Here is a 25234-nt window from a genome sequence, read left to right as displayed (position 1 = left end):
TCTTTTTTTTAATCTATGCCCGTTTAGGCCAAGTAATATAAACAAGAAATTTCAGAATGGACAATGCCATGCAGTTATCAGTTAACTGGACTATGAAGAAGATAAGAAATACCATAAAGGAGCCTGGTCAAAGCTGCCACCTTACTGAAAATCATAAACTGCGCAAATGCCTGTCTCACACTTCCAACCATCACACTGCTAAGCGCTGCATTCCATTTCACAAAAAATGTGTCTCAATGGTAATCACTCATCACATGGAAGCACTTCCTACATAGGATCCAAACAAAGACAACATCCTTCCAGGCACACATCCTACATAGTGTAGCATGCTACCCATGTATGCAATCGTTTCAGTGCCCCATATAGGGGTAGTAAGCGCTATATAAATATTACAATACAGTACCTTGAACCACCCTGTACACCATTGCATCTTTGGTTTGTGTAATCTTGTTATGCTAGCAAAACACACAAGATGATGGACGGAATGTTGCACAATGGTAAAACATTCACCCCCAGGCACAGATCTGGGTTTAATCCATCGTTATTTTGCTCACCAAGCCACCCCAGTTCAGACATGGCCATATGCAAATCAGACTTGACCCTGTGCCTCATGGGAACAGTCCAGCCCGAACTGCCAAGCCATGTCTTCCCTGGACTGGAATCAAGCATCCTAGGACCGGTTTCTGGCTATCAGCCATCTTCAGCCAGGATAGCTTGACTCCAGTGGCTTAGTGAGCACGGGACCCACGTCTGGGCATACCCTTCCCACATAGGGTGAACAGCAAAACACACAAGATGGTGGACGGAATGTTGCACAATGGCAAAACATTCACCCCCCAGTCACAGATCTGGGTTTAATCCATCGTTATTTTGCTCACCAAGCCACCCCAGTTCAGACATGGCCATATGCAAATCAGTCTTGACCCTGTGCCTCATGGGAACAGTCCAGCCCGAACTGCCAAGCCATGTCTTCCCTGGACCGGAATCAAGCATCCTAGGACCGGTCTGTACTGGGGTGAATGTATGACATTGTTCTGCATTCTGTCCAACTGTTGTTTTTGCATTTGTCACCCCGAGTGGGACGGGTATGCTCAGACGTGAGTCCCGTGCTCTCCACACCACTGGAGTCAAGCTATCCTGGCTGAAGACGGCTGATAGCCATCCTAGGATGCTTGATTCCGGTCCAAGGATGACATGGCTTGGCAGTTCGGGCTGGACTGTTCCCATGAGGCACAGGGTCAAGGCTGATTTGCATATGGCCATGTCTGAATTGGGGTGGTGTGATGAGCAAATAAACGATGGATTTAGGTACAGATCTCTGTACTGGGGTGAATGTATGACATTGTTCTGCATTCTGTCCATCAACTGTTGTTTTTGCATCTTGTTATGCTAGCCTGTCATCCACGGGGTTGTTCCAAAAAGTCCAGTGCTTTATCTTTAGGTCTCGCCTAGGCAGCGCGCATGCGTTGCTATAGGAGGGCCTTTAGTCATCGGTCTTCACTTTTCAAGCACTGCACTCATGCTTGTGGCAGCATCCACCTTGCAGGAGCAAGCAGCGGCACGCCACAAGCACGAATGCAGTGCTTGAAAAGTGAAGACTGCGCACGCACCACTCCCGGGCTTGTTTCTCTTTGACCCTCTGCCTGTCCATCCTCTCTCACACCCGTCTCTGCAGTTTCTGTCCCTCCCCTCTCTCACTCTTTTCTCTCTTTGGCCCTCTTCCTGTCCATCTTCCCACGCCCTCTTTCACTGTCTCCTCACTCGCTCTCCTCCGTCTTTCTTCCTCTCGCCCGCCCCCTCTCACTGCTCAGGTTATCCTGACCGCCCCAACCCTCATCATCATTATCTCCTTTACTTCATCATTTCTTTTGTACCAGAGTTACTTCAGCTCGGCAATGGCACCTTTTATGGGCCTGTTTTATAGATTTACAACTATTGTTCCAGTTTATACGTTTACATTCAATGATCGTTTTTCACAAGGTGACAAATGGCGTCACCAGGTGTCACACGCCCATCTGCATATTATGCCATCTTCAGGGTTCCCTCCGCCATTTCTGTCTGATTCGGCCGGGTGCCCCTGTCCATCCCCCATACCCCTTATCCACGGGGCCCGGTTTATGGCCTTGCTGAGTTATGCTGAAGACCCTTCTAAAGTACCAACTGCTGCCCAAAAGAATGTTCTGGCCGGCTGGCCTGGATCCTTGAATGACCTGGAAGGACGCTGCAGATGCCTGCAATAATCAGGAAAGATGTGTTTTGACGTTTTCCTGACGTTCACATGTTCTGGCCTGGTCTCGGAGGAAGAGTATTCCATTGTGTGGCTGCTAGGATTTTGGGGCCAGCGACCTCCACCTCGCAGACTCACCCAGCAGTAGATGATGAAGGCAGAGATCAGTTTATGATGGAGAGAGAGAGCTTGGTCTGAAGGGGGCTGGAGCCAGCACGGTGAACCAACCGGAGGGCGAGGCAGAGAAAGCATTTCCTTTGCGAATGGCCGAGATGCAACAGATATAAGTGCCACCTAAGCATTCTGAACACAAACCCAAGAACGGCATCCATGTCCTCGCATTTACTGCCAAATGTGTTCTTTTCTTGTTTTTAAGAGAAACCTTCCTCTTCGAACCCTGCATTTGGAATCCCTTATAACTAGATACGTCCCGACCCCTATCAACATGTTCTTGATTCCTGCTCTCAGCTTGAGTTATTCTCGTTCTCTTTAGTAAAGCATGTAAAATCACTTTGATACTCTGCACCTAAATGCACTGTAAAAGCATTGCAAATACAAACAATAACAAATGTGTGCATGGTCTCTACACAAAATGAGGGGTCCTAAAGTATCTTGAGGCTTCAGAAACAAACGTTTGCCCAGGCCAAGTGACTGTTTGGAGTAGTTGCTACATAATAAATGTGCCTCATCAAATTCTGTGATTATTCACACAGTTCAGAGCATTTCGATTAGAAATGTCATACATGGCATACGGCGGTCGGAATACATGGCATTTATTAGTTTGGATGGGTAAGTAGAGATTAAGGTGACTGTTAAATAGTATATGACCGCAACTTCCAAACTGTGGGCCGGATCCCACTAGTATTGTAAGCTGATTTTTGTGGGTCGCGCAATACCAGTCTGTATGTAAGTAATATTTAAAATCATTAGGCATGTCTGTGCCCCAGTGCAAATGTGCGGAACTATGTCTGTAAGTCCAGTTTTCAAAACAATCCTCACAAGTATTCCCAAGCAAGACTCTGGGTGAACCTTCCAGTATTTGTGGCTGCTGTTTTTTTACTTCACAAAGCCATTTCAATAGAAAATGTGCTCTCTATACGAGAGCATACACAACCATACCACTTGTATATGACTTAAACACACACATTGAGAAATATGGGTGTTTCATAACCACCAGAGCTGCCGTCTTTGAATCCCGGAAACAAAGTACAAGTGCAAATGTTGTCTCAACATTCTTAGATTCTGGACAAATCATTTAATCTTCCTTGCTTTAAATAAAAAGAATGTGACCTTGTGCACTGTAATCTAGTGCTCATGTAAAGTGCTTCAGTGCTCTTGGGCCATGTTCGCTCTATATAAAATAGCAAAAATGCACCACTTGGCTTTGTTTTAACATAAAAGTTGATATGCGGCCAAACCTCATACTCTGTTGTGGTAGGGGTTTTTCATATGTGTTAAAATCAATGATATCAACACCACTATTCTTAAAAAGCCTTGTGATTTTAGTGAACGGATGCCTCCGGCCAGCATCAGCTCCAGACTGAGTACAGCTCACCATCTGCCACCTTCATGGGCAGAGAAATATATTGGACTTGGTCTGATATCAAAAGGCGTGGTCGTATACAAAAAAATTGCTATTAGATTAAAATATTGACCTTTCTCGTGTGCATTAAAGCTAGGTGTGTTAGAAAGTTTGTCGTTGTACAAATTGCAGCTTGGTTTTAAAAATGTTGTGAAGTACTGGTATGTGACATAATATACATGTATCATGACATTACATAAGCTCATCATGAATGCTGTCTTTCTCCCAACATTGTACATGCTTCTATTGCTCTTATTTCTTTTGCAATCTCGTTATCCATATGTCTGGTAAAATATTGCTCTCTAGTGTTCTAAAGTGAGATGTTTAAGAACTAGGGCTTTGCATTTGCATGTCTGAGTCTTTACTCCAACACTGCAAATAATACATTTCCGCTTACAAGTTTAGTTTGCAATTGCCCATTATATACTCTTGAGTAAGACTGAATCCTTTTGAAAAGATCGCAATGCTAAATATATCCATTTGGCCCGATTCCATTTTCCTCCCCCCGGCATCTCCTTTGACCCGTCTATCACAGTGGCCTCTTTACACGAACGATATCTAAAGTACAGCTGGCAAACATGATGTAGCTTGTGGCTGCATGCGCTCATTTATAAATGCTTTACATATTTTACGGACTTGAGTGTCACTTCTTAGGGCGGTGTAGGGAAAACAATCTATCTAAAAATTAAAACACCACAAACTCTTTGTTCTGTGTGTTTGAAAGCCCATGGCTAGATACTTTGAGCCGCGTGGAATTGTTTTTTTGTTTGCACTGCCTTGCATCGTAATTCTTTCTAAATGTAACGCGCTCCAGAACATTCTTTGTTTATCTCCACATTGAACACAAACTCCCTTACACGAACGACCGGCACCACTAGGTTTTTCAGCGTCACATCTTCGCATATATTTAGTGCATAATTAATTATTTACCTATTTTATCATATGTTTATCTTTTAGGTCACTGCCTGGAACCACAGCTGCAGAATGTGAATCAAATTTAAAGAAAATTTATACAGTGCAAACAATTCAGGTAAGGTTTGAATATGCCGTCTTGTCATAGTGTTTTATGTAAAATCACACTGTCTTCAGGTAGCATCCATTTACCAAATGTTTCTGGCCTACTCTTTGGATTGCATGGAAAAACCGTTCCTTTTACTTATGGGGACCCCCACTGAATCCATATCGGCCTCCCCCTTAGGCAAATTCTTCAAATTGTACCTAAAAACAATTCAGAAAAATACAGAAACGAGTATGCATTAACCCAACATTCAAATTATAAAAATGAAATTGTAATTTTAATGGATTAGATGTAATAAATCTAAATTTAGATTTATTTTGAAAGAGCAAGCGATATACCAGACTCTAACATATCAGTTTCTCTTTTTCCGTTCTGATGCATGCTCACTTTCTGTCTGCGCATACCAGTGCTTCAGTTCAGGCTACCAAGCGTCCATTTTAGGTTCCGTTTCCTGTACTTGTACTGCTTGCACGAATCTAGATAAGAATATCAGCTTAGTTTTTGGCCTCTAACTTTTCAATTTTAGGTAGTGTTTTAAAATTAAAAACTTTCCTTTTGTTTGTACATGTGCTTTATTCTGCTAATATTTAAGTTTTGAAACCGTCGTAGACCCCCTGAGTAGGTGTTGTGGACACCAGGTTAATAAATGCTAGCATAGACAGTTGCGTGTTAATATATAGGGATAAAATGTGCACAAACATGCATACTCTGACTATTGTAAGTCACGGAAGAATTCTTAGACCACATTTATGCACAAGCCGCAACAAGTGACTTTTTAAGGTGCAAAACTTAGAAGGGACATGAAATATCCCTCCTACGTGTATGGGGTGCTTCATTTTTTATTCCAAATGTAGTGGACAGGTCATGGGTTAGTAGATATAAATGTTGTGCTTCCTTAATGTACGTCACTTCTTTCTTCCAATCCCAGGAATTGTCTACAGTCTGTTAGTAGTACCTTTCTTCTACTCTTTTAGGCCTCTGATCCAGGAGGTCCTTAAATTAGGAGGATAACTGAAAATCTGTCACCCTATCCCCCGTAAAGCTCATTGGCCCTCTGTCATTTTTCACTACTTCAACTAACCTTGGGTTTTCAAACTACGGAATTTGTATTTGAGCATGTATGTATTGTTGAAATATCAATTACAAGTTTTAAAACACATTGTTCTGTTGGCTAAAAATCCAAGACTGACTGAGAGAATCACATTTGATGTGGGACCACTTTGCAGCTATGCCAATGCACCGGAGACCCCTATGGTTTCAACTTTAAGTTGCAATTCCTGAAAGGATTTATGAACTGATTAACTAGGCTCTACTAACACAATATTGGATACCAAGTATTTATAGAACTATCTAGAATCATTCATGTAGTTACTTCCCCAACTCCAGAATTAATAATGGCAGGTAGTTCAAAGGAAATTCCACTGCAAAATGTTGCTGTTTTGTTTATGATCATTTTGGCTAGACTGTAAATAGCTTGTTGAATGAATTTGTGGATATAAGCGGCATAGAATTAGCTATTTTTAAAGGTAGCCCGGAAAGAACGGCTAAGCAAAATCTGCGCTCCAGTTATGAATTAACTGGATATTGATTTATTATGCAATAATGCGGAATGTTTGCATGTATGTACATATATATATATATATATATATATATATATATATATATATATATTCTAAATGTGTTACTGGAAAATATATACACAGCCGTTTAAGATATACTTATGCCATCTGTTTATGTTCTGCTTTTCCCACTTTTGTTTTGCTTCTGTAACCTTAATAGTTATGCTTGTAGACATAGATCTATTCGATTCAATATTATTATATTACGATCTGAAGATCGTTATCAATATGGGAATACAGTCTCTCTGCAGTTTAAAAAAAATAAACTTCTAAAAGAAATTGACCCAATTTTGAAATTAATGACATGTAAATATTAATGACGTTTCTTGTAGTCTGATAATGTTAATAGGTGTTGCATTTTTATGCTGCATTAATCACTAAACTCTTCTATTTTTCTGTATAGAGTTTCTGGAGCGTTTATAACAACATACCTCCTGTGACAGTATTGCCTTTGAGATGTAGTTATCATTTAATGAGAGGAGAAAGGAAACCACTGTGGTAAGTTTATACGTATGTGCATTACATATATCCGACTATGCGCAATACCCCAGTCAGCAATGATGCTCAAACATCAGTTTCATCAGCTAGCTCCTCAAATGCAGACCTCAGTTCCAGTATCGACAGTGGGTCGGAATATGAGCCAGGTAGAACCCGGTCCGGGTTGGGGTTTACTCGGTTCACCCTGGCACAGGAATTGCAATGTGTGAGCCAGGACAGACGAGACACACTACGGCCCAGGGCGGATCGCCAAACTTCCAAGAAAGCCCCAATACAAAACGGAGAGAGCGCCGTAAATCCAATGCAAGGCGCCATACCAAAACGCAAGACCTACAAAAAACAGTGGAACAAAAAGAAACAACAATAGGGGTGCAGGATGCAGAAAATTTCTCTGTGATTAATCTCACTTCTATGACTTTAACGCCTACGGAATTGAAGACTCTTTCGTTGGGGCTGTCCTTTTGCCCTCCCAGGAACTTCAATTATGCGGATACACGCATTGATTTGTACAAATTTACGCGCAAGCTTAAATTGAAAAAACATTTTGCTAATAACAAATCCCGCAAGGCAGAAGTGAGAATTGACAAAAACAACTCTAGTAAGCTAGCCCTCACAGCCAATGATATGCCATTATTGCAAGATTTGGAGGGACTACGATTAGAACAATCTTTTTCACAGAGTTCAAGTACCCACCCCACTGATCCCGTTGGAGGTCTCACAAACTTCAGACCACGATCAACATATACACCACAGATGGTGCATGATAACATTGACATTTTTCAAGAGGCAGTGGTCAAGGATATTATGGGCCTATACGAACGAACACTTAAGAGCAATAAGCATAAACACAGACGCAACCACAAATATACTGATTTGGTGGCTAAAATACAGGATTGTGGAAATGTCATCGTACGTCAATCCGATAAGGGGGGCAATATTGTTTTATGGGCAAGAGAACTCTACATGGAGGAGGCGTTACTACAGCTGAATGACGCCTCTTGCTATAGACACTGTGATGTGGCGTTGGTTAAGACTCGGTTAACACTGGTAAGAAGTGGAATGCACTCCCTTTGAGCCTCAGAACAGAACCCAACCTCCTCCGGTTCAGAAAAGCACTTAAAACTCTACTCTTCCCCTAAACTGGCATTTTTCCTGACTACACCCCTTCATGAGTAACAAGGTCTAGCGCTGGGATACCCAAGGGGTGACTATGCGCTCTACAAAACTAAAAAAAAAAAAAAAAAAAAAAAAAAAAAGAAGTCCCAAATAACCTTTTTTTTTTTTTTTGTCCTCATCTGCCTTCCCCTTTAGGTGGATAATACCACCCACCGTGCACGGCATTGCTGACGTGATGCGTCTTGTTGGTGGGAGAGATATATCAACACCAAAAATATGGGGTGCTTTCTTTTGACTCCATCCAGGTGTATTTCAACCTGCCAGACCTTACTCGAGTGTGTCCTGGGCCCAGGTCCAAAAGAGTATAGATGGCATAATCATCGGACCCGGGAAAAAAAAAAAAAAAGACCCGGATCATCTCCAATTGGACAGAAGGTCCCAGAAAGCCAGATTTCTCTTGCCGACAGATCTTTTTAGATCACTTTTGGATGTCTCGTATAAAGATGTTAACCATGAACAATGTAAGGGAGGTGTCTTCTTTACCCATTGTATGCAGATCTGTCTTCTTGCTAATAGAATTGCGTAGAAAAGGAATGATTTCTCCTTACCAATAATGTTGTCTTCCATCCCAAAAATGACCAGTGGGAGAGTTATTGAGAGGGATGTATTTAGTATGGAGTTTAGAGTGTTTTTCACGTCTATCCAGAATTTTGCAATGTTCGGACATTCTAGGAACATGTGTACATCACATGCATCCGCTAAGTTACATTTGTTACATTTCTTATCCGGTTGGTATTTGGAAAGTTTTCGTGGTGTTAGATATGCCCGGTGTGCCGTGAAAATGTGATTTCTTACTAGCCATGAGGGCTTTACGATTTTGCGTAATAATTCAAAAGAGCTTATCCACCTCTCCTCGCATGGAAGCCCTATCTCTGCCCCCCATAGCTCATCCGGGAGTTGAAACTCCCCTTCGCTTTCCTCCAGCAAAAGCCAATACCATTTGGCTACTTCTCTTCCCCCAGTTGGTCGTTCCACCATTTGTTGTTCTGTTTCACTTATCTTCCCGATATTACCATCTGTACGGGTTACAGATCTTGCCCAACTGTCCAATTGAATGTATTTAAATCTGGAAAGCCCCGGGCCAACTAGATCATATAGCTCATCCCAAGTTATCAGTTTTTTTTCTTTAAATAGTTGGCCCCATTTGATGATGCCTGCTTGTTGTAATTTAGTAGACAATTTGTCTTTTAGACATGGGGGTAAACCGGGAGAGTCCCAGATGGGGGAATAGTTTGAATAGTAAGATAAGCCCAGTTTTTTTCTGATGTTAAACCAGTTTTTGGCCCAAGAGTATAATATTTTCAGTTTAATGTTTTTGAAAAATGTCTGACTTCCGAATTTAAACATAAAGCTATCTGCTGCTAAGTTCGTCCCCTTTAGCATGGCCCCGTACATGGATGTATTAGGAAGATTGGATGGCATTTTAAGGAGCATTCTAGAATAGGACATCTGAAAGGCCCATGAATAGTACATTAGGTCCGGCAATGCAAGGCCCCCTTTTTCTCTCCTTCTTCTAAGCTTCTTCCATGCTATTCTTGTTGTCTTATAGCTCCATATAAAAGAGTTGATTTCTCTTTGGCATTTTTCCATCGTTTTTGTTTCCATAGCTATTGGGATAGAGTTGAATACAAAGGTGAATTTTGGGAGAATGCACATTTTAATTAGATTTACCCTTCCAGTTATAGAGAGAGGCAGATGTGTCCAAGATTTCATAAGTCTTTTGCTTACAGCGAGTATTCTTTCCAAGTTAGTTTGTGCAAGGGTGCCCACGTCTTGGGTTATTTTGATTCCCAGATACCGCATTGAGGATGAGATGTTTATCCCAACATCTAAGTTGGGTAGATTCCATGCCATGATCTCGCTCTTGCTCGAATTTATGTCATAGCCCGAGACATGGCCGAATTCTTCAGCCCGCTGTATTACCACTGGGAATGCCCTGCCTGGGTCGGATGTGAACACTAAGATGTCATCTGCATATAATGCTATCCGTCTTTCCCACTCTCCGAAACAAAAAGATGGCATATTTGCCTCTTCTCTTAACACCTGGGCAAAAGGCTCGATGTACAGATCGAATAAGAGAGGGGAAAGCGGGCAGCCCTGCCTTGTTCCACGTGTGATGTTGAATGCTTCAGTCAGGGACCCGTTAATCAGCAGCCTAGCAGATGGTGCACTCTATATCTGCTTTATGGTTCTGCAGAACACTTCCCCACAATAAATTTTTTTTAAGACGTCATTTAGGTAGAGCCAATTGACTCTATCAAACGCCTTAGTTGCGTCGAGGGTCAAAGTGGCCAAGGGCAAGGAGAAAGCAGTGGCGATATCTATAGCCCCAATTAGTTCCCGCGTTAGCTCAGCCAGTTGTCGCCCCTTTATAAACCCTTTCTGATCATGGTGGATTACAGTGCCAATAACACTAGCCAATCTTGTGGCAATTATAGTTGTAAAAATTTTATAATCGTTGTTAAGTAACGATATTGGTCTGTATGACCCGCACTCTAATGGGGATTTCCCTGGTTTTGGAATGAGAACTATTGTGGTCTCACCCCAAGACTTAGGCATTGGCTGTTCTTCCATTAAGATGTCGTTGAAGAGTTCAGTTAGTACCGGTGTAATGATGTGCTCCAAGGCTCTATAGATTTCTCCCGGCAATCCATCCGGGCCTGCCGCCTTCCCTTTCTTGGTTTGACTAATGGCTTTTTTCACCTCCTCTTCTGTAATGTCTGACTCTAGAGATTTGGTCTGAGTTAATGAGAGAGTAGGAAGTGTGGTCGTTGGGGAGATCCTCTTTGTAGATATCCTGAAAAAACTCAAGAAAGGCGGTCCCTATCTCAGAAGTAGTAGTTCTTGTATCTAACTCACCTTCTATCTTGATTTCCCTGATGTAATTCGATGCTTTGTCAGATTTAATTTTCCAGGCTAGAATTTTCCCTGCACTTTCTCCAAACTCAAATTGAGAAGTTTTACTTGCTTCCCACCTCTTATTTATTCTCTCCTGCAGGATGTTCTCTAATTCGCCTTTCAATTTAGCCAGTTTTTCTTGTTCTTCAGTTGTTATTGACGGCGAGACCATTTTTAACTCTAAAGTTTTCATTTCGTGTTCTAATCTATTTATCTTATCAAAATATGTCTTCTTCCTGTAGGAGGCTCTATTAGTAATTTGTCCTCTTAAAAAAGCTTTATATGACTCCCAAACAACTATTGGGTTTGCAGAGTTTTTGTTTATTTCAAAAAAAGGTGTAGATTCTTTTACTAGGAAGCTGACTTCTTCTTCCTCAAGCAGGAGTGTCCTATCAAAGGACCATGAAGGGTGTTTGGCTGTGGTGTCAGACTTAAGAGAGAATTCCAGCGCCGAATGGTCTGATAGATGTGAGGGTAAATAATCTATTGATTCGAGATTATCTTTTAGGCAGTAACTGAAGAGGGCGTAATCTATTCTGGATTTATGTTTAAACCGGCTGTTCCTGTAGGAGACCCCCAGTTTATTGCCCACTCTTTCTCTCCAACAATCTGCCAGACCCAGGTTTGTCATTATTATTTTAAGTGTTTCTCTAGATTTGATAGAGCCTACAATTTTAATCCTTGTTGATTTATCTAATTTGGGATTTAGGACTATATTAAAGTCTCCCATCCAGATTATTGGCTCCTGCACAGTTATTAGTTGGTCTCTTATTGCGTTTAGATGTAGTGGATCATCCGTGTTTGGGCCATAATAGCCCACCAAGGTTCTTATCTCGCCATCAAGCATAACCTTTTATTCTATGTTGATGGGGTGGAGGTCATCTGGCCTCATCAGCATGGATGAATTGAAATATCTCAAAAATGATCATCCCATTATGCCCGTCTTATACCTGATCCCCCAAAGTCCATAAAAATCCAAATAAACCCCCTGGTAGGCCTATCATCTCTGCGTGTGGGGGTCTTTTGGAAAAAACTACTATTTATGTGGATGCATTTCTGCAGGACTTTGTGTGTAGATTGCCCTCGTACATCCAGGATTCCAGTGATTTTTTTTGAGGAAAATCAATGAACTACAATGGGATCTAGAATATTTGTTAATTACACTTGACGTCACGGCGTTGTATACAAGTATTGTGCATGTGGATAGGATGAGGGCTGTGTCCTACTACTTGGTTCAACGTGCGATTGAATTGGTAGAACACCATAAGATGTTAGTCTATGATTAGCTTCTGCCTGAACAATAACTTTTTATGTTCAACAAACAACATTTCCAACAGGTCAGGGGAGTAGCCATGGGGGCCTGTTTCTCTCCCAGTTATGCCTGTATTCATATGGGATACTGGGAGAGACAGGTCCTTCATGGTGAGTACTCAGCCATTTGCAAAGACCACATCGTTCGGTGGTTTAGATACATCGACGATGTTTTTATGATCTGGAAAGGCACACGCACACTGGCAGAACAATTCATTACTCAGTTGAACATCAACAACTACAACCTGGCATTCACTTCCAACATCAGTGAACAATATGCAACTTTCTTAGATGTAGCCATTGAAATCAGTAATGGTCATTTGGAAACAGCTTTGTTTAGGAAGCCCACGGCGGGAAACACAGTACTGCACGCCCATAGTCATCATCCTCCGCATTTAATCAGGAGCATCCCCTATGGGGAGATGCTCAGGATTAGAAGGGTCTGCAGTACTGAGATTCAATGTAGTGCAGCACAACAGGCCAGCAAACTTAGGTTTCTGGCACGAGGATATAGTGAAAAAATTGTTGCAGCTGCCATTTGCAAAGCCAATGCTTTCCCGCGTGAGGTTGCTTTACTTCACAAAAAATCGCAAGCTCCAACTGATATACCTATGCAACAACCTGTCAGACTGATTTGGTCATTCAATAACCAGCATGGGGCACTCAGAAAGATTGTCAACAAACACTGGGATCTAGTGAAATGTGATCCAGTCATTGGAGAAGTCATGCCTAGAAAACCAGCTATTACCTACAGAAGGGCCTACTCCTTAAAAGACGCTCTGGTAAAATCTAGCCCAGAACTACTAACAAATAAAGACTGGCTGGGGGGCAGTAAAGGTTTTAGGAAGTGCTCTGTCTGTAAGGCATGCACCCATGGGGTGAATAGAACAGAATACATTACCCCTTTTTCTGAAGTCCCGTGCAAGATCAACAAAAAACTAACCTGCAAAAGTGAGTTTGCAGTGTACGTGTTGGAGTGCCCGTGTGGCTTGAGATACGTGGGCAGCTCGAAGCTGCAAGTCCACAAACGGGTTCTCCAACACTTGAGGGCTATTAACACCAATGACCCAGTTTACCCAGTGGCTAGACACTTCAAAGAGTACCACAATAGCAATAGCACTCTGTTGAGGTACTATGCCATTGACTCAATAGCACCCCTGAGAAGGGGAGGTGACAGGGATGCTGCACTTAGGAAGTTGGAAACCAGATATATTTTGATGTTGGACAGTAAGGCACCGCAGGGACTTAATGCCTCAGAAGATTTTTACACCTGCCTCTAAGGCAAATACTTCATTTAAAACAAGCTGTGCCAACTAGCGTCAACGTTATCAGCATATAAAAACACACACTTGCAGGCACAATGGATATAACCTACTGTAATACCAACAGGTTGGTGCAAATGTGATGTTTACTCTTGGCTGTATTTTAAATTCTTGTTTATAGTTATGCAGAACCTGCCACCACATGTGTTAGGTTGTCAGACTGGGATCAGCCTGTTCAATATCATACCTATATGACACATACTAGTGGTAACCACATACAAATCGAGCACTTTTTATTATTTGTATTATTGATTCATCCAGTAGGGTATTATCACGTAGGATAAATATTAGCGAATTTACACATGAATGTATTATACATGTATTGGCGAATCAACTGAGTTGGGGATATTGATGCTGATTCATTTGTTCTTGTACATAGAAAATTGGATTATAAGTTATATGTAAATACATGCTTAAGCATCTTTACGGGATGTGTTGTATATATGTATATAAATGTTTATAGATAAATATTTATTACTTCTACAATGCTATCCAGAGTGGCTATGGTATAGATTTCTAAAATTGTCATTGATACATATGAATATACAAGTATATTGCGGTCAGGGATTTATCCAGCTACTGTGTACACTCATGTTGTCAATGACATATAAGATTACCAGCATTATGCGAGCCAATTTAGCAGTGTGATTCATGAGATTCTTGTGCAATTTCACGACTAGAGGGATTGATCCCATTATTGTGATTTTTTGTTTTCAAAGCACACAGCAATGCAAGCGTCAAAAGTGTAGTATTTTTACTACTTTCTTTGTGTTTTAAACATATACCTACTGTGATTGGATAACTTAGTATGCACTAGCACTTTAAATTTCTGCCGCCGCCCTCAGTGGCGCCATGTGACCAAGGCCTCTGGAAGGCAGAAACGTTATGCTGTCCGTTGGAGAAAATAAATAATTACTCACGGAAATCTGGGTCTCCTGTTTCTTGGCGGTGCCGCGGCGGAATTGAGTCTGCTGCATTGTGCGTTGAAACCGGTGTGGATATATATATATATATATATATATATATATATATATATATATATATATATATATATATATATATATATATATATATATATATATATATTCACTGAAAAAACCATAGGTTATAGACCATATATAGTTAGGAATTAGCATTTACAAAACCTTGAAAATTCACTGAAAAAACCATAGGTTATAGACCATATATAGTTAGGAATTAGCATTTAAAAAACCTTATTTTACTCACACAAAACCATTGAAATTCCATATATAGTTAGTTGCACTAACTATATATTGCGCACCCGCAATCCACTGCTGATCATGTCACATATTACATCATTCATGACATGGTCAGTGACATCACTGATGACATCACTGATGACATCACTGATGACATCTCAAATGACATCACTGATGACATCACTGATGACATCACTGATGACAACATCCAGTGACTGTATTTTTCTGTAAAGTTAAAATATGTCTTGAGTGGATGTATAAGTGTCTGGATGAAGGATTTAGTAGGTGCATGACTGACTGTATGAGTGAGTGATTAAATGTGTCTCACTGAATGCATGGGTTAGTGACTAAACTGTCTTAATTTGTGCATCATTATGTCTGTTGTTCTGTAAACTGCTGCATGTGTTGATCATTAGCTATACGAGAGGCTATATGTGTTATTAATTGGTTGCCCAAGTATTTCTATGGGAGATTGAGTTTGTGTGGGGGTGGCTGGAAGGTGTGAGACTCTATGCATAGATGTGTGAGCAGTTTATTCACTAGGTGTATGAGTTCAAGAGTGCATGTGGAAACAGCTACATGGGCAGTTGACTGTGTGCATGAGTGTATTGATGAGTGAATGGATATCTCAATGCTACATGTCATAGTAAGTACATATGTAAAACACAGTACATGTGAGAGTTGGCATATATAAATAACTGTGCATGAGAGCCACTGAATGAGTGAGTGGTTGTATCGATCATTGTGAACTTGTATCAGGGATTGTATAAGAGAGTAAATATGTGTTAGTATATGTTTCAATAAGTAAGGTGTGTTTAACTGTATAGTTGAAGAAATGGAGGTGAGATTGTTTCTTTGCATGACTGACTGGGTGTGTGAGTAACTCCATGGATGAGTGGCAGTGTGTGAGTGTCTGTATACACTGAGTGTATCTAAGGTTATATTAGAGTCTGAAGAGGTTTATCGTATTAGCACAAGAATGATGTCAAATGAGATGTCATCAGTGATGTCATCAGTGATGTCATTTGAGATGTCATCAGTGATGTCATCAGTGATGTCACTGACCATGTCATGAATGATGTAATATGTGACATGATCAGCAGTGGATTGCGGGTGCGCAATATATAGTTAGTGCAACTAACTATATATGGAATTTCAATGGTTTTGTGTGAGTAAAATAAGGTTTTTTAAATGCTAATTCCTAACTATATATGGTCTATAACCTATGGTTTTTTCAGTGAATTTTCAAGGTTTTGTAAATGCTAATTCCTAACTATATATGGTCTATAACCTATGGTTTTTTCAGTGAATTTCAATGGTTTTTTAATAGCAAATATCATAAGCTGTCGAATGTCAAGTACGTGGTAAGTAAAAACATTTTCGTGTTTATGCACACTGATCTGCTTTGAATGCTGCCCCCCACCCCTCATTTCTATTAGGAGTACTCTCTCTTTGCAGATAGTGAAGGGTAGTTAACGCAGCCCTTTGCCCCCTTTGTAATCCGTCGTGCCTGCTTCTCTCTCCATTTGATTGATTGTTCTCTTTGGTTCATTCTCTATTTACAAACAAGCACAGAGTCGCAATACTCTGTTTAGTCTTTGCAGATAGCGAAAAATCGTGTAAAAAAACAAAAGGAATTGAGCAAAATCAGTAGGCCACTAATGGGATCTCTTTTTGACCTCGCTAAAATAGAAACATTAGGAACAACCTGTTGAAAATAGCAATGCGTATGTACATAAGCGGCGTTCATTTGTGTTCACAGTACCCCTTGTTGATTGTTTCAATCGAGCATTGAATTGTTCGAAGTTAATTCTCTTAAGGATCTTCTCTACCTGCAAACGAGGAAGAATAGGAATATTCTCTCTCCCTTTGCAGATAGTGAAGGGTAGGTAACGCAAGCCTTTAACACGTCGTACCTATTTCATTCCTCATTGATTGATTGATTGTCCGAACATTGACTGTTTGGGAATTAGTTCTTTTTGGAGGTATTCCCTGTTTGCAAATAAACGTAGGAAAATCTTTGCAAGTAGTGAAAGGGTACGTAATGCGGACCTTTCTCCCCCGTTGTAATCTGTCATGCCTATCTACTCCCCACTGATTGATGCACCTTTTTCACCCGGACCATTTACTAGAGATACGTCATCTGGCCCGACCAGAGAGCACCCCTAGTGAAAAGGACATATGCAATAATAACGAAGTGATCACTGTATCCTGTTAACAGAAACTTTACCATGAAACAACCTGGAAAGAAAAAAATAGGAAAACGAAAATCAGTAGGCCACTGATGAACATGAACTTTTATTAAACAACGAACAAAGAAACGATAACATAACGTAATGATAAAACCTATTAATGTCCTAGAAACAAGAAAACTTTAAAATATGCCAGTGGTGAGAGACCAGAAAAACAGTAAGAGAAACCAAATCACCCCTCGCTGTCCCACCGCCTGCCACGCCCAAAAAATCGATAGACTAGGGAAAATGCAAGTCAGTAGAACATCCGCCCCCACTCTGGAAACTTCCAAGGTGGGGCAGGGTTCCGGCTACGCCCAGCCGGGAGCAGCCCATATAAGGCAGGTCCTGCTGCCACGCCTCGGCCAGGAGATCCTAACGTAGGGTGTAGCCGGAGGAGAGGCCGAGGCCAGCGGGACCCGGCCAGGGGATTGCCTTTACAACGCTGAACAGTTGCAGGGGGGGGGAATGTCTCCTCGACCCTCCCCTCTCTCTCCCAGTCCGGCCGCGGTGGCCCTTGAGAGTTGCAGGTAGTCCCGCCACATGCTCTTCCGGTCCGGCCACCAACGGTCGGGGGGCCGAGGCCGACGGGATCCGGCTGCAGCCGATAAACCAAGAAACCCGTTCATGGGGCCAGAGCCAGGGGCGTCCGGCCGACATCCACCGGAAGCCCGGCCCGAAGACGGACGGGACACTTCTTTCTTTTATAAAGGCTGCGACAACACTGGGGGGGGATGTCTTGCACATGCCTCCGACCCCCCCCCCCCCCCCCCTCGTCCTCATCGCCTGGTCCGGCCATAATAAATCTCAAGCGAGACGCCGTGGGGTGCACTGGGAGGGAGAGACGGTGCGAACAGGCCTCTCCTGCCTCCCCAGGTGGAGGCTTCCCAGCTGCACCCTCAGCGCTCCAGGCGCCCGGAAAAGGGTTCTTCCACTGTGGCCATGCTGCAACGTCTCGCCCGGCAGGGTGGAGCCCGTCCGCTCATGTGACCCCGCGATCGCCGGTAGCTGCCGAACTCTCAAAATGGCGGTCGACCTGGCAAGAGCGGGCCCAGCATAAAGAAATGGCCCGGTCACTGGTTGACTCCACCACCGTAGTCCTCCACGACCTTGAAAATTCTAGAGGAGCCGCGGGAGTCTCCGACCCCCGATGGGGAATGACTGCCATGATCGCCCGTGGAGTGACGAAACTGTATCCGCGGGACGTCGGCGCTCCCATGCTGGCGCCAGCCTCACTTTGAATTACTAGAATCCTGCAGACCTCACTTCCGGTGAAAGCACAGTGTGACCCGGTAGGAAAAATTATTGCACCCCCTCCCCTTTTTGACTGATAGTTCAAACCACCGATCCTTTCCTTTGCCCTTTTAACGGAACTTTGGACTGCCTCCCCCTCTTTTACATTTTCTAGAGAAAACAAAACATTAACCACTACATTAGCATAGCAGTTGACACCAGAACTGTTTTCAAATTGAAAACCAACAACATCTTCAACAGAATCCTTTTTGTTTCTGCTGTGACCCTGCTACAGCACAGGCATTGTCCCCAGCAGTAATTCTGCAATGCCGGTAAGAATAGCTGTGGTGCCTACTGGACTCACTCACCCCCGCGGCGCCCCACGCCGTTTTTTGCTGGGCGGCAACTTACTAGACATCACTTTCGTGCCATCTAGATTTCAGCGTGTTCTGCTGCCTTGGAACTATTCGCACAACAGACCGCTACTGACAAGAATATTTCATTATTGGTGCTGTCAATTTCAATAAATCTATTGGATAATTCAAAAGAAATTGCCACGGTCTCTTCGTTGTTTAAATGTTTTTACTGTTTTTGTTTTCTTGTATATATTTATATGTTATTAAAGTTTTATATTCCTACTACTTTGTTGGAGTGCTATATATTTTTAATGTGACACATAATTGTAAAAACTTTGATGTACAAAGAGTCATTCCTGGAATCTTCCGCTTCAGGCTCGGTCCCCTCCCCAATCACAATACAGGATGGTTTTCAGATAGTAGGAACACGTGTGGTGTGACGGATCTCATCGGGTGTGGGCCTTGATCTACTATAACTCCTTTGAAGAGGGGTGATTCTTTACAGCTGGGGCCATAAACTACATCTGCAGGGCTAGCTGATAGCCTGGACAATCGGACACAGAGAAAGAGGAGTGTCAGAGGGTGCGGTAGTGAATAGGGCGAAAGGGAGGTGTCGGGCGGGCACAGAGTGTGATTCTCAGGGAAGAGCAGCGCAGATGGGGGGAGGTTTATTGCCCATGCATAAGACAGAGAGCGGTGGTGACCAGTGCCTAGGGAAGATGCTTGCGTGGGTGAGGAGCCATGCTACGAATCGACAGCGTGCAGAGAGTGGGTCTGGTCAAGACATCTAAAATGGCTGCCGTGCACGACAAAAGTGTGGCATTTCAAAAAAGGCAAGATGGCGCAGACAATGTTTTTCAACACTTCCTCATTTCCTTCTAATCGAACGTTAACAGACGTTGGGGCATATTACCAAAGTTAAGCGATATTTATCGCTAACGATGCTTACCAACCAATTTTTTACCACTAAGCATCGTCAGAAATTATCGAAGATAAACCTTGCTATTATCAAGGTTTATCGCAAATGCGATAATAAACGGCCGCAATGCATGAATATCGCTAAAAACTCAGCGATATTCATGCATTACCGAGCTAATGCTCTTAGCCATGTTATCCACCTCCCATTGGATAACATGGCTAAGAACTGCTCAGGGCAGGTGTTACTTTTTGGAGATATTCGCGCTTAGCGCGAATATCTCCAAAAGTTGGTAATAGGAGATAGATATCTTGCATGTTGTAATGCAAGTTATTGTGGTATATGGAACTCATACCATAATCTCTCAGGAAAGCAGAAACATCCTTTTGGGACCGCCTAAAAAGGCCTAGGGGGTGAGGAGTACTCTACTTTGCCCCCTTTTCACGTTCCGAACTATTTTATTTTACTCTCTTCTGTAATTACACAAAATAACAGCGATAAGATGCATCGGAGACACACAGTGAGAGAAAGGAGGCCGGAGATGAAGAAGAGATGTCAAATACACATTGGAGATAATATAGTGGCAGAAGGCAAGTAAATATGAGTAAACTTACCATGTAACATAAAAATGTTGCACTCTATACTATAAGTCTCATTTTATACTACAATCACTTCGCTACAACCTCATAAATTAAAAATAAAAATGAATAATGTCTCAAACAATTTTTGATTTCTAAATATAAATTTATTCTTCAGAATTTTCTAAATTTGAAAGAACTAGTAACATGTCCTCATCAGCAATGTCCTCATTAAAAGTCTCCAATGATGATTCTTGTAACTCTATGGTCTCCAAACACTCGATAAATTCGCCATCAAGAGATTGATCAAAAAAATCATTCAAGTCATCTCCTCCTTGTGACAATATTTCATTATTGGTGCTGTCAATTTCAATCAATGTAGTGGAATCATTCAAGTCATCTTCTCGTGACAATATTTCATTACTGGTGCTCTCAATTTCAATCAATGTAGTGGAATCATTCAAGTCATCTCCTCCTTGTGACAATATTTCATTATTGGTGCTGTCCATTTCAATCAATCTAATGGAATCATACAAGTCATCTCCTCCTTGTGACAATATTTCATTATTGGTGCTCTCAATTTCAATCAATGTAGTGGAATCATTCAAGTCATCTCCTTGTGACAATATTTCATTCTTGGTGCTGTCCATTTCAATCAATCTAATGGAATCATACAAGTCATGTCCTCCTTGTGACAATATTTCATTATTGGTGCTCTCAATTTCAATCAATGTAGTGGACAATTCAAAAGAAATTGCCACGGTCTCTTCATTGTGAGCCATTTTATTTTGAAATTGCTTGCTGTAAATTGCAGAAAAAAATAATCACTTTCATTTATCGTTTTTAGTAATACATAATATAAAACTAACTTCATCAAGTATTTAGTATAACAGAAGGACTGCAAATAAATAACAGAAAACATTTTTCAAATTATCTTCAAGTGTACAACATAGTTCCCCTTACAAATTAACAACTCACCTTTTTAAAAGTAGCAGAAGTGTTAGTACTGTGTAAATCAAACACCAGAAATTCACCACCAAAAATTCCTCACAAATGTACCTCAGACAGTAGTATCACAAAATGGCTGTGGTTTCCTCTCATTTGACATATATACATAACCAATTAACTTTCATCACACACAAATACAAAACCAAAGTAACATTTTAATTGGTTCTAAATTTCAACACTTTCAAATGTGTTTTCCCCATGCAATTTTCCATAGGACATTTACATACGTCTACAGCCTGAATGGCTGAACGGAATTACACCAAACTTGACAAAATGGTACATCAAACCTAAGAGGTCAGGAAGGATCTACTATGCCCCCTTATGGTCATTTCCCCCTTCGCTTTGGCCTCCTCTTGTCTCTCAATCCTACCGAGAGACAAGATGGCGGCCGCTACGGACTGTTTGGAATGTTGACAGACGCCGGAGAACCAATCAGCTTCGCAAAGCTCCGTAACGCGAAAAGTACGCGAAGCGGAGCGCTGTTACAGATATATATCTTTTTTTGAACGTTAATTTCTCAAAATCCACTGGAGCACATATATTGAGACCTAGCAAAGGCACATCGGGCTACCAGTCCCTAATATTTTGCCAAGTTTCGTGCAAATCCATTCAGCCGTTCGATTATTATTTTTTTTTTTTTTTTTTTGCCCCGCGGAGCCCTTTTAAAACCTCCACATCAAACGTAGGGGGTCAGCGAGGATCTACTATTCCCCCTTATGGTCATTTGCCCCTTCGCTTTGGCCTCCTCTTGTCTCTCGATCCTACCGAGAGACAAGATGGCGGCCGCTACGGACTGTTTGGAATGTTGACAGACGCCGGAGAACCAATCAGCTTCGCTTCACAAAGCTCCGTTGCGCGAAAAGTCCGCGAACCAGAGCGCTGCCCGGTCCGCTGTTACAGATATATATCTTTTTTTAAACGTTAATTTCTCAAAATCCACTGTAGCACATATATTGAGACCTACAAAAGGCGCATCGGGCTACCAGTCCCTACAATTTTGCCAAGTTTCATGCAAATCCATTCAGCCGTTCGGGCTAAAAGTGAGGCCAACCGCCCTATGGAAAACTCAATGTTAAAAACACGTTTTGGGACCCCCCTTTTTTCTCAGCCCCCCCTTGACGAACACCCCCCAAATTTTCAAGGGCTGCTCAGAAACAAAATGTTCCATTTTCCTGAAAATTTCAGCCAATTCCGTCCACAAACGCCAAAGTTATTAGACATAGAATTTTCAAAAATCCCATAGAGAAAAAATCCTAACTATATATACCTACTGGCGACCGCCAGTAGGTAATATATATATATATATATATATATATATATATATATATATATATATATATATATATATATATATATATATATATATATGTATATATGTATATATGTATATATGTATATATATATATGTATATATGTATATATGTATATATGTATATATGTATATATATATATATATATGTATATATATATGTATATATATATATATATATATATATATATATATATATGTATATATGTATATATATATATATATATATATATATATATATATATATATATATATATATATCCTACTGGCGGTCGCCAGTAGGTATATATAGTTAGAATTTTCAAAAATCCCATAGAGAAAAAATCCTATGTCTAATAACTTTGGCGTTTGTGGACGGAATTGGCTGAAATTTTCAGGAAAATGGCACATTTTGTTTCTGAGCAGCCCTTGAAAATTTGGGGGGGGTTCGTCAAGGGGGGGCCGAGAAAAAAGGGGGGTCCCAAAACGTGTTTTTAACATTGAGTTTTCCATAGGGCGGTTGGCCTCACTTTTAGCCCGAACGGCTGAATGGATTTGCACGAAACTTGGCAAAATTGTAGGGACTGGTAGCCCGATGTGCCTTTTGTAGGTCTCAATATATGTGCTTCAGTGGATTTTGAGAAATTAACGTTCAAAAAAAGATATATATCTGTAACAGCGGACCGGGCAGCGCTCCAGTTCGCGTACTTTTCGCGCAACGGAGCTTTGTGAAGCGAAGCTGATTGGTTCTCCGGCGTCTGTAAACATTGCAAACCGTCCGTAGCGGCCGCCATCTTGTCTCTCGGTAGGATCGAGAGACAAGAGGAGGCCAAAGCGAAGGGGCAAATGACCATAAGGGGGCATAGTAGATCCTCCTTGACCTCTTAGGTTTGATGTGGAGGTTTTAAAAGGGCCCCGCGAGGCAAAAAAAAATAAAATAATAATAATCGAACGGCTGAATGGATTTGCACGAAACTTGGCAAAATTGTAGGGACTGGTAGTCCGATGTGCCTTTGCTAGGTCTCAATATATGTGCTCCAGTGGATTTTGAGAAATTAACGTTCAAAAAAAGATATATATCTGTAACAGCGCTCCGCTTCGCGGAGATAAAATTATATCTGTATTACCTAGCTGTTGCTAACACCAGTTAGCGACGGCTAGTAGGAGATAGCGACCATCTTGGGCCCCACTTTGCATGTGAGTGATATTTATCACTAATGACATGCAAAGTGGGCATGCCAAGATGTTAGCGACTGGAAACAGTCGCTAACATCGCTATCTCCTATTATCAACTTTTGGAAATATTCGCGATAAGCGCGAATATCTCCAAAAGCTAGCACCTGCCCTGAGCAGTTCTAAGGCATGTTATCCAATGGGAGGTGGATAACATGGCTAAGAGCATTAGCTCGGTAATGCATGAATATCGCTGAGTTTTCAGCGATATTAATGCATTGCGGTCGTTTTTTATCGTATTTGCGATAAACCTTGATAATAGCAAGGTTTATCTGCGATAATTTCTGACGATGCTTAGCGGTAAAAAAATCGTTGCTAAGCATCGTTAGGGATAAATATCGCTTAACTTTGGTAATATGCCCCAACGTCTGTTAACGTTCGATTCGAAGGAAATCAGGAAGTGTTGAAAAACATTGTCTGCGCCATCTTGCCTTTTTTCAAATGCCACACTTTTGTCGTGCACGGCAGTCATTTTAGATGCCTTGACCAGACCCACTCTGTGCACGCTGTCGATCCTTAGCATGACTCCCCACCCTCGCAAGCATCTCCCCCAGGCAGTGGTCACCCCGCTCTCTGTCTTATGCATGGGTAATAAACCACCCCCATCTGCGCTGCTCTTCCCTGAGAATCACACCCTGTGCCCGCCCGACACCTCCCTTTCGCCCTATTCACTACCGCACCCTCTGACACTCCTTTTCCTCTGTGTCCGATTGTCCAGGCCGGTCCTAGGCTATCAGCTAGCCCTGCAGATGTAGTTTATGGCCCCAGCTGTAAAGAATCACCCCTCTTCAAAGGAGTTATAGTAGATCAAGGCCCACACTCGATGAGATCCGTCACAGCAGACGCGTTCCTATTATCTGAAAACCATCCTGTATTGTGATTGGGGAGGGGACCGAGCCTGAAGCGGAAGATTCCAGGGATGACTCTTTGTACATCAAAGTTTTTACAATTATGTGTCACATTAAAAATATATAGCACTCCAACAAAGTAGTAAGATTATAAAACTTTAATAACTTATAAATATATACAAGAAAACAAAAACAGTAATAACATATAAACATTTTTAGGGAAAAACAACGAAGTAGCGGTCGGCTGTGCGAATAGTCCCAACGCAGCACAACGTCCAGATTTCTGGCGTGGGGCGTCGCGGGGGGTGGGTCATCAGTAGCAAACTGTTGTGCGAATAGTTCCAAGGCAGCAGAACGATGGCACCAAGGTGATGTCCAGTAAGTTGCCGCACTGGTTTTGGTATCCTACAATGCTGCTCCGAATAACGGCGTGGGGCGCCCCGGGGGAGGCGGCGTGAACGGGCCTCTCCAGGTGGAGTGTCATCTGTTGTAGTGGGGCGCCCCTTTACCGTTTCAGTTGCCATTCCGTCCGTTTTTGGTCCACTGTGTCAAAAGCCGCAATTCAGCTGAGTTGCGCCCACTCTTGCGGTGCAGCGATAGGCGGCTGTCACAGGACTCTCAAAATGGCGGCAGGCTGTTTCCTTTTTGGGCCTGGTCCACTGAAATGGCCCT

The 25234-nt window shown here is 41.9% G+C and overlaps 1 protein-coding gene across 1 annotated transcript in view; it reads left to right on the top strand.

Annotated features, from left to right (window-relative positions):
* Positions 1-25234, top strand: part of EIF4E3 (eukaryotic translation initiation factor 4E family member 3) — a 129316-nt gene that overhangs the window by 42716 nt on the left and 61366 nt on the right. Inside the window, exons 2-3 of the mRNA XM_078661369.1 lie at positions 4767-4839; positions 6850-6944. Of these exons, the coding sequence (XP_078517495.1) occupies positions 4767-4839; positions 6850-6944 (168 nt within the window). The remainder of the gene's footprint in view (positions 1-4766; positions 4840-6849; positions 6945-25234) is intronic.

The sequence above is a fragment of the Lissotriton helveticus genome, chromosome 9 (genome assembly GCF_964261635.1).
Source record: "Lissotriton helveticus chromosome 9, aLisHel1.1, whole genome shotgun sequence".
Classification (NCBI taxonomy): Eukaryota; Metazoa; Chordata; class Amphibia; order Caudata; family Salamandridae; genus Lissotriton; species Lissotriton helveticus.
This window is presented reverse-complemented; position numbering and strand designations above follow the sequence as displayed.